Source organism: Schistocerca gregaria, chromosome 11 (assembly GCF_023897955.1).
Source record: "Schistocerca gregaria isolate iqSchGreg1 chromosome 11, iqSchGreg1.2, whole genome shotgun sequence".
NCBI lineage: Eukaryota > Metazoa > Arthropoda > Insecta > Orthoptera > Acrididae > Schistocerca > Schistocerca gregaria.
Genome location: NC_064930.1, coordinates 57,583,988 through 57,596,556, shown reverse-complemented (window position 1 = coordinate 57,596,556; position 12,569 = coordinate 57,583,988). Strand labels below are relative to the sequence as shown.

The following is a 12,569-nucleotide window of genomic DNA, read 5'->3' as shown; positions in this document are numbered from 1 at the left end:
TTATTTTGCCTATTGGCTACCAATCTCGGTACACAGTACCATCCTCAGCCTATCCTATGATGCTTATGTAGCTACTTAAGGCTAACCCACTTGCTGCCCAAAGCAAGGGGAAGGCCCTGGGTTACTGCCCCGGCACAACCGAAAGCATTGAATGCCAGACTGGAGTGCAGACCAGGTGTATGTGTACATTTGCCCTGCTTCAAACATGGATTTGCCTGAAAGCAGTTTATCTGGTTTGTGCATGGGACTTGTGGAGTGAAAGCTTGCTGAAACTGCAGTCAACATCAATATGAATGTGCTGAGGGGCTTAACTGGCCTCCCAGACCCAGACCTCACGATTTCAGCCTCGACTTACTGTCTTAAGGTACGCAAATGTCTGATCACCTAATTAGTGGCGTACACGAATGGACTAATGTGATTCTTGCGGTCTCTATCTACTATCTAGTGAAACCACTGCTGAGGGAAACGGGCTTGGAAAAATAGTGGGGAAAGAAGACCCTGTTGAGCTTGACTAGTCTGTCATTGTGCAGTGACACGAGAGGTGTAACGTAAGTGGAGATATCAATATTGCTGGTGAAATACAACTACTTTCGTTGTTTCTTTACTTACTAAGTTAAGCGGAGTACACGTGTTACAGTATAACAATGTATCATCACAGTGTTGAAGCCGAGCGTGTAAGGGGTGTGCTCGCACTGTGGCTCCACGTACAAGCACTACATTGGACAGTGCGAGTGGGCACAGGTGTGATACTGCCACAAGTCCTGTTTGAGTCGCCGCGTGATCCAATTCGATGACACTGCATGAAGTAAATATGGACTTAGAAATGTCTCATTACTTGTAGACAAACAGTGCTACCAGGTTCAGAACATAATAATTGTATTACATTATCACAACAGGATAACAGAGTACATCGTGTTTGTGGTCACATAACACAAAAGGACATCGATGCAGCCTTTCACAACTGCATATTACCTACACGAGGGTAATCATCGCAGCCGTAACTGGTCGATGAGCTGCGACACGGAGTGGAGAAGATTCAGTGTAGCACCACTGAATGTCCCAGCGTACACACAGTCTCTGCTGTACAAACATGAAACTGGAAACGCACCCAAAGATCATCAACTGAGTTTTGCAACGTAATACGTAGCCAATGTATGTCACTATTCCCTCCGGACGATCAATTTATTTTCAACAAAAATTAATTTTGTATTTTTCTTATGTAACGATATGACATTTGTGCAAACTAAACCATTTGTCTAAGGTGACGGGTATAGCTGTCATAGCAGCTTTGTGTATTGGAGTACAATGACAGGTAACACCTGTCCTAGTGTTGTAGACTTAACATAGCTCTCTTCTGTAGCCCTGTGCTTTCCGTAATAATACTGAACTGTACCACTAGATGGTACTAGTTATACATTTATTAAACTGAAGCCATACCACTGGATAGCAATAATTTCAGCTTACGTCTGATTTGTGACCCCAGTGAGTGACAACACATCTGAGCCTTACGAAGCAAAAGCTGCAAAAATCCAGAGTGTGTTTTGGAAGGGATTGATATTAGAGTTCAGAACATAATATCCCGACAACCCCCAACATCACCACAGCTGAATCCCGCGACATTAAGGAGATGAAAACAGACTGCTCTATTGTCATCCTCCCGGCAGATAAAGGCTCAACAACTGTGGTACTTTACCACGTGGAGTATGTGGCAGAAGGACTGCATCAACTGCCCGACACAACCTACAAAGCTGTTACCCAGGATCCAATTCCCTCCATTCAGACTGAGCTGCAGAAAATCCTAAAAATCCAAGGTCCCTCAAGGCCTCGCAACGGCTCCCACAGACCTACTCACTCCACCTGAGCCACGTACCCCTATCTTCTACCTATTACCCAAAATCAACAAAGATAACCATCCTAGCCGTTGTAATCTATGTGGGAGATGTGGTATTGTCTACCAGATTTGTTGATACCAAATCTAATGAGGGAGGTTGTAAATGTTTTCTTATTTTTGTCAGAATATTTTTGTGAATAGTAATTTGCCTTATTTTATGCTAATTTGCTTATATGTTCGAGAGTGACAGCATATTCATTAAAATAAATAGATGTGACGAATAATACCAAAGAGACTGGTTACAAGTGGAAGCTTGTGTGTTGCGTGAAATGTCTGACACTGGAGTTGTCTCTGACCGTAGTCAGTCGGCAGTGAACACTCGGTGTGTGACAGTGGAACAATGTACAGGTTCCCGTCACAATAATTTGGAAGTGACCAGCCAAAATGAGTTATTCTACTATCTTCATATAAACATCAAGAAGGAAGCACATTCGGTACTCAGGGTACCCTCCGCCACACACCATCAGGTGGCTTGCGGAGTATGGATGTGGATGTAGATGTAGAAAATGGTATTTGAAGCACCAAAAATGAGGCAAACGCATTGAACCAGGACATTTCTGCAACGAACGAAACAGCATTATGGAATCATACTTTCACTAGAAGACTGAAGCCAACACAAAAAAGTCAGATATCTTACATACATCCACAGAAAAGTGATTACTGTCACGAAATATGCTAAATTCAAGTATATAAAAATAGTGACCATATTTCTCCGTCCCATTGTGGCAGGCTTCAAAGCCTGCAACAGAACGTATCTCAGCTCTAGTGCACCAACACCTCCAACCTCTCACCCGCAGACTCCCATCCTACATCAAAGACACAAACCACTTCCTAGAACACCTCAAATCCATTCTCCTCCCCTCCCACCTGAAACCTTTGTCACCATAGATGCTACATCCCTTTGCACAAGCATCCCACAGTCTCTCTGCCCTTTAACACTACCTCCCCAACGCCCACCAGAAGATCTTCCAAAAACCTCGTTCCTTATCACACTTACCAACTACGAGGTGCATTAAAGTTCTAAGGCCTCCATTTTTCTTCTCCGGACTGGAAAGAGATAGAAACATGTGCATTGTTTTAAAATGAGGCCGCGTTCATTGTCAATACGTCCCAGAGATGGCAGCACCGTACGACAGATGGATTTTTACCACCAGCGGCGAGAATGAGAACTGTTTTGAATACTTAAAATGGCGACGTTTTCCTTACTTGAACAGCGTGCAATCATTCGTTTTCTGAATTTGCGTGGTGTGAAACCAATTGAAATTCATCGACAGTTGAAGGAGACAAGTGATGGAGTTATGTATGTGTCGAAAGTGCGACAGGTTATGAAGACAGAACAGCGTGTGACAACAAACTGAAACAACCTCGGGCTCGCACAAGCCCGTCTGATGACATGGTTGAGAAAGTGGAGAGAATTGTTTTGGTGGATCACAGAATGACTGTTGAACAGATCACCTCCAGAGTTGGCATTTCTGTGAGTTCTGTGCACACAATCCTGCATGGCGACCTGAAAATGCGAAAAGTGTCATCGAGGTGGGTGCCAAGAAAGCTGACAGATGACCACATGGCTGCCCGCGTGGCATGTTGCCGAGCAATGTTGACGTGTAACGACAGCATGAATGGGACTTTCTTTTCGTCAGTTGTGACAATGGATGAGACGTGGATGCCATTTTTCAATTCAGAAACCTAGCGCCAGTCAGCTCAATGGAAGCACACAGATTCACCGCCACCAAAAAAATTTCGGGTAACCGCCAAAGCTGAAAAAATGATGGTGTCCATGTTCTGGGACAGCGAGGGCATAATCCTTACCCATTGTGTTCCAAAGGGCACTACAGTAACAGGAGCATCCTACGAAAATGAAGAACAAATTCCTTCCTGCACTGCAACAAAAACGTCCGGGAAGGACTGTGCGTGTGCTGTTTTGCCAAGACAACTCACCCACACATCGAGCTAACGTTACGCAACAGTTTCTTCATGATAACAACTTTGAAGTGATTCCTCATGCTCCCTACTCACCTGACCTGGCTCCTAGTGACTTTAGGCTTTTTCCAACAATGAAAGACACTCTCCGTGGCCGCACATTCACCAGCCGTGCTGGTATTGCCTCAGCGATTTTCCAGTGGTCAAAACAGACTCCTAAAGAAGCCTTCGCCGCTGCCATGGAATCATGGCGTCAGCATTGTAAAAAGGTGTACGTCTGCAGGGCGATTACGGCGAGAAGTAACCCCAGTTTCATCGATTTCGTGCGAGCAGTTAATAAGAAAAAAAAAATCGGAGGCCTTATAAATTGAATGCATAATTACTTCACTTTTGAAGGCCAGACCTACAACAAATCAGGGGAACAGCCATGGGAACCAGGATGGTTCCGTCCTATGCCAACCTCTTCATGGGCCACATGGAAGAGGCTTTCCTGAAGACCCAACAGCTGCTTCCCCTGACCTGGTATAGGTTTATAGATGGCACCTTTGTCGTCTGGACTCATGGTGAAGGAACACTCCTTAATTTCCTCCATAACCTCAACTCCTTTTGGTTCCATCAGATTCACCTGGTCCTTCTCCAAAAACCAAGCCACCTTCCTGGATGTTGATCTTGTTGAAGCTCACGTCCACACTCCTGTCCACATCAAACCCACAAACAATAGTACCTTCAATTTGATAGCTGCCATCCATTCCAGATCGAGCGCTCCCTTCCCTACAGCCTACGTGTGCAAACTTATCTGCTCCACTGACGAATCGCTCAACAACTACACCAATAACCTGACCAGTGTTTTCCTCCCCCGCAACTATCCTGCAGACCTTGTCCACAAACGTATCTCCTGAGCAATACATTCATCCCTGTTCAACAACAACGCTCCTACCCCCAGACCACATAGAAGAATCCCCCTTGTCACCCAATATCCTGGCCTCTAATAACAACAACAAATTACTCTGCCCTGAAATGAGATCATCCCTTGACAATATTCTCCCCACACCACCTAGAGTTGCCTCCCCCTAAGTTAATGTTTGGATGGGCACCGTGACAAGGTTAACACTCAGGCGCCGACGCCTGTAAGAATACGGGCGCGTGCGGGATGCCCGAAAGTCTGGCACCCGTAATTATACGGGCGCATGTTCTCGTTCTTCCCCTTCCTTCCTTTGCATGTTCTTACGGCTCTCGCACGTCTGGGAGGCACTGCACAGACTGTAGTTTGAGTATCCGTCACTAGATGGTGCAGGCATGCTGTGGAAGGGTGTGCCTCTCCATTTTATTTTGCGGGTTTTGTGAGTGGCGATTTTTTCACGCGCAGTCTCAGTAGTGCCGACACAGCGAAGCGTGGCTTGACAGACGCAGAAATTGCTCCCGAGTTATATCGTGATTTAGAAGAAAGTGACGTCGATTTGTCGGAGGAAGATATTGTAGATGACTGATGACGTAGACTATGTTCAAGAAGAAGTTTCTGGCAGTTCAGGTAAAGAATTCCGACAACAAAACATGTATAATTTTTGTTCAGATTTTTGCTGAAAAAATCTCAGTACATAATTTGATTTTATTTGCAAATACTACTCTTCTGATAGATTCAGAAGAGGAGAGCAGGTGTCCAAGCACTTCAGCAGTGAGGAATCCCGTCGATATTGTGCCCGACTGATGGCGAGGAGGAAGCCGAGACCTGCGCGCCGCACCGATTCTGAGGAAGGTTGACGACTACTGACGGTGCACCAGATATCGATCTATTCTCGGCACAATCCGGAATATGCAATGTTGTCAGTTCAGAACAGAACAGTGCACCTCTAGAATTATTTTCACCTTTCCTGAAAGACAGTACGATGAAACATATAAAGGAACAAACTAATCTGTACACTCAACAATGCATCAGGAAATTACGAAGCACAAATTCCCTTCCTTTCACCCACCTGCTCTTTATCAAAGTGGAAAGGAGTTACACTTATGGAAATAAGGAAGTTTCTGGCAATTGTAGTCCATATGTGTGTAAGTGCAAGGCCACGTATACGAGAGCACTGGTCCGAGAATCCTGTTGTGTTGTGTAATTTGTCCAAACATCTTGAGCCGTGACAGATTTCTTTCTATTTTGAGAAACTTCCACATTAGTGATAATTCCTTAGCTAAGAGGAAAGGAGAAACTGACTATGACCTACTGCACAAGGTGAGAACCTCCTAGATAATGTGAGTGCTTATTTCCAGCATGCATATACACCATGACAAAAAATTACAATAGATTAAGACGTGTGTAAATTTCAAGGTCGTGTGTATTTCAAACAGTACGTGCCACAAAAACCAAATAAATATGGTATGAAACTGTACATGTTATCCGAATCTGGCACAGGTTACATCTGGAATTTCTCTATTTACGTGGGTGAAAGGTCTGACTACAATAAAAACAAGTTTGGTGTCGACTTATAGGATCAGTGATTGTCATACAGCATATTTGAACATCAAACTGTGAAGTGGTGGAGAAACTGCATTCCATGTTATACTAATGGCGATTGTAAATTCCTGCATATTATACAATAAGGTAGGAAAAAACTGACTGGAAAAGTGTGGCGAAAAGACACAAGCTCCCAGTGTAGTGAATGTAAAGTAGCATTGTGCAAAATGCTGTGCTTCAAAATTTGCCACACAAAGAGCAAAATTGCATCCTAAAATAGTTACAGGAGGTTACTGTAGATAAGACATACTATATCCATCATAATTACAATTTTTGTGTAAAATAAAAAAAATTCCTTCCAGAAAATACAGTGAATATACCTTTGACCAATTATTCCCTTTTTCAAAAACAGTGTTATAATAATAACACTTATCTAAAGTATGTAATAATTGAAGAGAAAGGTATTATATGTGGTTTTAAACTAGAAAGTCTAGGTTTTTCAGTAAGAGTAATTTCATTGCTATAACTGAAACCTTTCATGAGGTGTAGTAGTATAAAATAAGTTAAAATCAGCCAGTCTTTATGGTAGACGCCTGCGCGCAATGGCTCAGGACCCAAAGTGTTAACGAACCGTTTCTCCTTCCTGGGGGAGGAGGGGGGGGGGGGGACTAAGTGGAGTAGTGTACATAGATGTGCTCACAAATTTTCTGTCGGCACACTTATCCAGGATGAGCTTCAGGATATTGTTTACTTTCAGCAAGATGGGGCACTGTGTGATCATGCCTTAGATGTTTGCAAGTTCCTGAATTCACAGTTCCCTGGGAGATGGGTTGGATACATATGCCCCTCGCCGTGGGCAGCGTGTTCCCTGACCTCATGCCGATACTTTTTTGTGCAAGGATTTATCAAAGGATGTGCATTCACACAACACATTACCACATTGCAGGAGTTCAGGAACTGCATTACGCGAACTGCTGCAGTCATAATACCAGTAATTTTTCATGAGGGTTCACACCACTGCTGAAAAATGGGAAGTGCATTGTGATATTAATGGTGAACGTGTTTAAAATATTCACTGATAAACTGATATCACAGCAAGCATTGCAAGTACCATCACTATTTCTACGAAACATACCACATACTGAACCCAGCAACCAAGATCATCATTAAGTTCTGCCTCAATATGGCAGAACCACTCTTAAAGAATGTAACCCCCAGTCTACTTTCAAGGAACGAAAGCCACACAGAAAATCCACTTAGGCTTCAAGGTGGACGCTGGGAATATTTTCCAGCAAAAATAGTGTCAACTGAGAAGGAAAGTGCTCATTCCAGAAGATGCAAAGTTTGTTACGATTGAAGGCATCATGGGAAAACCTGTGTTGAATATAACCCCTTAATGAGGAAACACCATACACAACTACACAACTAAACTGCTTGTGAATGATTATAAAGTTATAAGTTCCTAGAAAAAGTATACTACTTCATATTTTGTAAATAATTATGTATGTGTAAAAATAAAAATACATGGCAAAAATAATCTTATCCTACTGGCAAATCTGTTCTCAGAAAGTCTTATGTGGATGGGTTAAAGATTTATGGTTAGATTAATATTTTCTAGTGGAATATACTGTATATAATGGAAAAATGTAAAGTTGGATTAGCACATTTGTGATCTTGTCTTTAACATTTATTACAGCAGAGACAAGTATAGGTGGTTACCAAAGTACTTTTATCAAAATGTTTAGTTCAACGAATGTGTCCCATATGACCTAATTTAAGAAGCACACAGCCGTGCAAAGGAAAAGGTAGGTCAAATCTTCCTTCTAACATTTAGATATTTATTACGGTAGTTTATTTTTTTGCAGCAATTCTATTTTTGAAGAATGAACAATCAATTCCTCTGTTTCAGCTCGCGTAAATTTGGGAGTATACACAAATGTGAAATACAGTTTTCCTAAGCCCTTTGCGATATGCTAGATTCTAGCCTGTGTCTTATTTCCAAATACAAAACTTGTAGGTGAAACTGCATCAAAGTCAAGGTGATTCAAGGGGAAAGTAATGCTTTCTCATAATGCAGGCCTACCTTACAGTATAAAACTAAGCAGCCTGGTCAGAGATGCCTGCTCGGCAGTGTGTGCATTGCAAATGCCATTTCCAGCTACCATGGTCTCAGTGTCTAGGACATTTCACGAATTTCTTTTATGACAGGTTTCAACATCAACAAACACTATCATCACTAACTGTCTTCTGAAGAGCTTTTGAATGCAGATACAGAAAGTATACAGTTCCATTTTAAAAATGTACAAGCCATTATTTCAGTTGATACCAGCACTAAAAACATTAACCAATCAAAAACATACATGCCCCAATGCTATAATATTTGCTGAAAACCATGTTTCGATATGTGTAATTGTTCACAAAATAAATGACAGCAACTCCTGCTTATTTCCAAAGAGGGGGATGAGGGTTATGTTAAACAATAGCACAAACATATAAATTTCAAATGAGACTGCTGATTTGGCAGTTTCTGCCTTTAGTGAAAATTAATCCACCTACATAAAGAGAAAGCTCTCATATTTTTCCTCTTTTTTTTGTAACAATACATTGAAAGCAAAATTCAACACTGCAGACCTCAAAACAGACATGTGAACAACGGGAGCCCATACAGTGAGAGCAAGTACATGGACTACCGTCATTTGTACATCAAAAAGTTTGATTACCAAACAATTTTTTGGGTAGTAAAGTAAAAATGATACCACAAAAATGCTTAACCGTTTATGGCTGAAGCAAAACCAAGTTAAATAATGCATAAAACGGAAGTTTGAAAAATTATGCATACTAAAATAACAGGAATGAAAAGTTGTTTCCAATTCATAACAGTTCTCAGTATGTAGTCATTGTTACTTTTAACAGTCTGGCTAAGATGTGTCAGTCAGGCAGACACGGCACAATCAGTATTACTGTGTGGTTACAAAACTCTCACTACAATCGAGTTCAGCGAATCTGAACTCAATCCGGGGACAATATTTCCATGTTGAATCTTCATTAGTTCCAACCTAATTCCCTGTCAGTGACATTAATGCAACTAACTGAAAACACTGTAATTTTATGTTTCACATAGATGTCTGCAGATCTTGCAATTCCACAGTATTCCATCCATACAAATTAAAAAACTAATATTAAAAATCTATTTCGTACAATAATCACAGTATATATAGAATTTTGATTAACAAGCCACTCCTCCCTATACATTAGATAATGGAATCATCTTCAGGGTGTGTATCTTGACAATCACAACATACGTAGTTGATTTTAACATCCACAACTACCACTAAAGCAACTGGCATACTGCTGAATGAATTTGTATTTCCTGCAGTGCTATTATGAATCCTAGGTTGTCTGCAGGGGTTTTTACTTTTCATATAATACTTTATGACTCCTTTCATTTGTTACACTGCATAATGTCCAAGGAGATGGCTTCCCAACAGTTACATAAGACACAGTGGGAGAGATCTGCAGCTATTTCATGTCCGGCATTCAGCTGGTGTGTTCAGCAGCAATTGCATGACGTATAGCAATCGGGCATAATATCTCACTGCTCAGGAGCTGTGATATCCATGTAGATCTAACTTTTGTAATGCTATCCTATCTTTGACAATTATTTTGTGGATGAACTCCAAGGGATATCAAAAAGTCTGACAGTGGTCATTACACTGAAATCATTAACTTATTAATCATAAACAAATGCAAACAGGCCTTATTTTTATTGGTAACAATGGACATTGTGCCCCAATTGATTCAACCAACAAAAACCTAAAACTAGATGGTAACTAAATGCCACTGCTTCTGAACATGAATCCCATATATTAACCACTTCACTAATCAACTCGAAGTGACTCCACACTGTACTTGAAACCTCAATCATCTTTTACACAAAGTATATTACCACTCTGGCTACAAATCTGAGGCACGTACTTTCCAGAACGTTCATTTCTTCAGTTCCATCACACTGGAAGACAACTGTATCATGTTAATATTTGTGGAAAATTTCTCCTCTTGCTGAGAGTACAATATATGTTATTACATTTGAGTAATTTTGGATTACCAACACACTAGTGGGTAACTCCATCTGACAGACAATGTCTGAATGAACAGATTCCTGATGCAGATACCCATTTCCTTAATATTTACTTTGCGACACACAACCGTTTGCTTAACACCGTGAAACTTCTAGTAAAATTTGAAAACTTCACTCGCTTATCTGTCGAGTGCACGAGTAACGTGCCAAAACTTCTAGTAAACTTTCAAACCGTCACCTGCTCACTTGTCATGTGTACAAGTAATACACCATCAGACTTGCATTATATTAACCTACTGAGTTTATGTAACACTTTTGAAAAATCACTTTCTCATCTGAGAACATTTAAGTGTACAATTTGTAAAACATACCAGAAAACTTCTCCCACTTCTTGTAACACTTTTCAGTGGCAAGTTTCACCTCAATTCGAGTTGAACTGACCCACATTTTTCACAGCTGTCAATGATTGAGGCATGTTCTGTCTTCTTTCTGCTGATCAGAAACCACAGGTTGGTCACCATTCAGATGTCAACAGTCCAAAAATTCTCCTTTCCAGTAGGATCTATTTCCCTTGCAACTTCACAGCAGTATTAGCACCAAGTATCAACCTGTGGAAAATGACAAAAGTTACGTATTAATTACAAAAATAATACAAAATTAACATATGTGCATTGTTTTTAATTTATATATGTAGACTGAAGCAATAAATGAGAATTTGTACCAAGGTCACGATTCAAACTCACTTGTCCTGTTGACGAGGCATATGCACTAACCACTATGCCACCCTCACACCGTAGCTTTGCACAACTGCACTGACTACCCTGATGTGCCTCCCTCCTCAATCCAGATCTTTATTCATGCCTCAGTCAACTCAGTATTCCCCAAACTTTAAAAGTATTGCAGAGGCTGTCCAACTGTATCGAAATAACACCTCACCGTCAAACGAAATGGGGTATCCTGCCTCAGACCTGGCCGTAGGTGCTTTAATCAAAAAGAAACCGTATGGCTGCAGGGAACTTTACAAGGCTCAGAAGTCAATCTATAAATACGCACAATGAGCCAAAGAACGAAAATTTGCACTGCGGTCAATATCTGAACCAGTGTCTCCTGCTCACTAGGCAGACGTGCTTTATTAATTGTCGCAATACAGACATTCCCTAATGGAATACAGAAAACAAACAGAAGTGTCACAAGATAATAAGCACAACACCCATTTTGCAAGGTTAATTGGACTGAAGATGTTAACCGGATTACAGACTAACAATCACGTACATAATAAACAACAATTAGTAGAAAAACCTCAATTTGGTTACTTTCCACTTTCAAATGCAACAACATTCCACGACAGAACAGCAAAATGTTTCATCAAGACTATTTTGAACTTTTCAACTAGTTGGGCGTACATCATTTTAAGTTTGCTACTACAGCATTGGGATTCATATGCAGAGATGCAAAACCACTTTTCATTTGGTAGTTTCTTTTTTATACACAATACATTTGAGAGTATTGGATTGGCTTTTTTTTCTTTCTTTTAAGTCCGCCCCTGGCAGCTGAATGGTCAGTGTGACGGAATGTCATACTAAAGGGCCCGAGTTCAATTCCCGGCTGGGTAGGAGATTTTCTTCACTCAGGGACTGGGTGTTGTGCTGTCGTCATCATCGTCGTCCCCATTGACACGCAAGTCGCCGAAGTTGCGTCAACAAAAAGACTTGCACCAGGCGACCGGTCCACCCGACAGGAGGCCCTAATCACACAGCATTTACATTTATAATTTTTTAACATACACAAAGGTTTGTACTGGTGACAAGTAACCTGGTTTAAGGCTTTCATCTAGTCACTCACTGATCAGTCTGGCCTGGCAACAGAAGACAGCAAAACGAAAACTGAAATTTTAAATTTAGCATTTGAGAAATCTTTCACACAGGAGGATCGTACAAACATACCACCATTTGAGAGTCTTACAGATTCCCATATGGAGAACATAGTGATAGACATCCCTGAGGTTGTGAAGCAGCTGAATGGGTTGAAAATAAATAAATCGCCAGGTCCTGATGGGAATCCAATTCGGTTTTACAGAGAGTACTCTATTGCATTGGCTCCTTATTTAGCTTGCATTTATCGCGAATCTCTTGCCCAACGTAAAGTCCCGAGCGACTGGAAAAAAGCACAGGTGACTCCTGTATATAAGAAGGGTAGAAGGACGGATCTTCAAAATTAAAGATCAATATCCTTAACAT

At 41.1% G+C, this 12,569-nt stretch overlaps 1 protein-coding gene across 29 annotated transcripts in view; it reads right to left on the bottom strand.

The window, feature by feature from the left end:
- The window catches only part of LOC126295288 (uncharacterized), a 562,445-nt gene that overhangs the window by 97,260 nt on the left and 452,616 nt on the right, over positions 1–12,569 (bottom strand). For 12 of the 29 annotated variants that reach the window (XM_049987719.1, XM_049987722.1, XM_049987718.1 and 9 more), the window contains one exon: positions 8,752–10,940. In XM_049987719.1, coding sequence (XP_049843676.1) covers positions 10,923–10,940 — 18 coding nt within the window. In that variant the 3' untranslated portion in view covers positions 8,752–10,922. Of the gene's footprint in view, positions 1–8,751; positions 10,941–12,569 lie in introns of those variants that run through there. The other 17 variants (XR_007552428.1, XR_007552432.1, XR_007552429.1 and 14 more) reach the window with 2 other exon arrangements.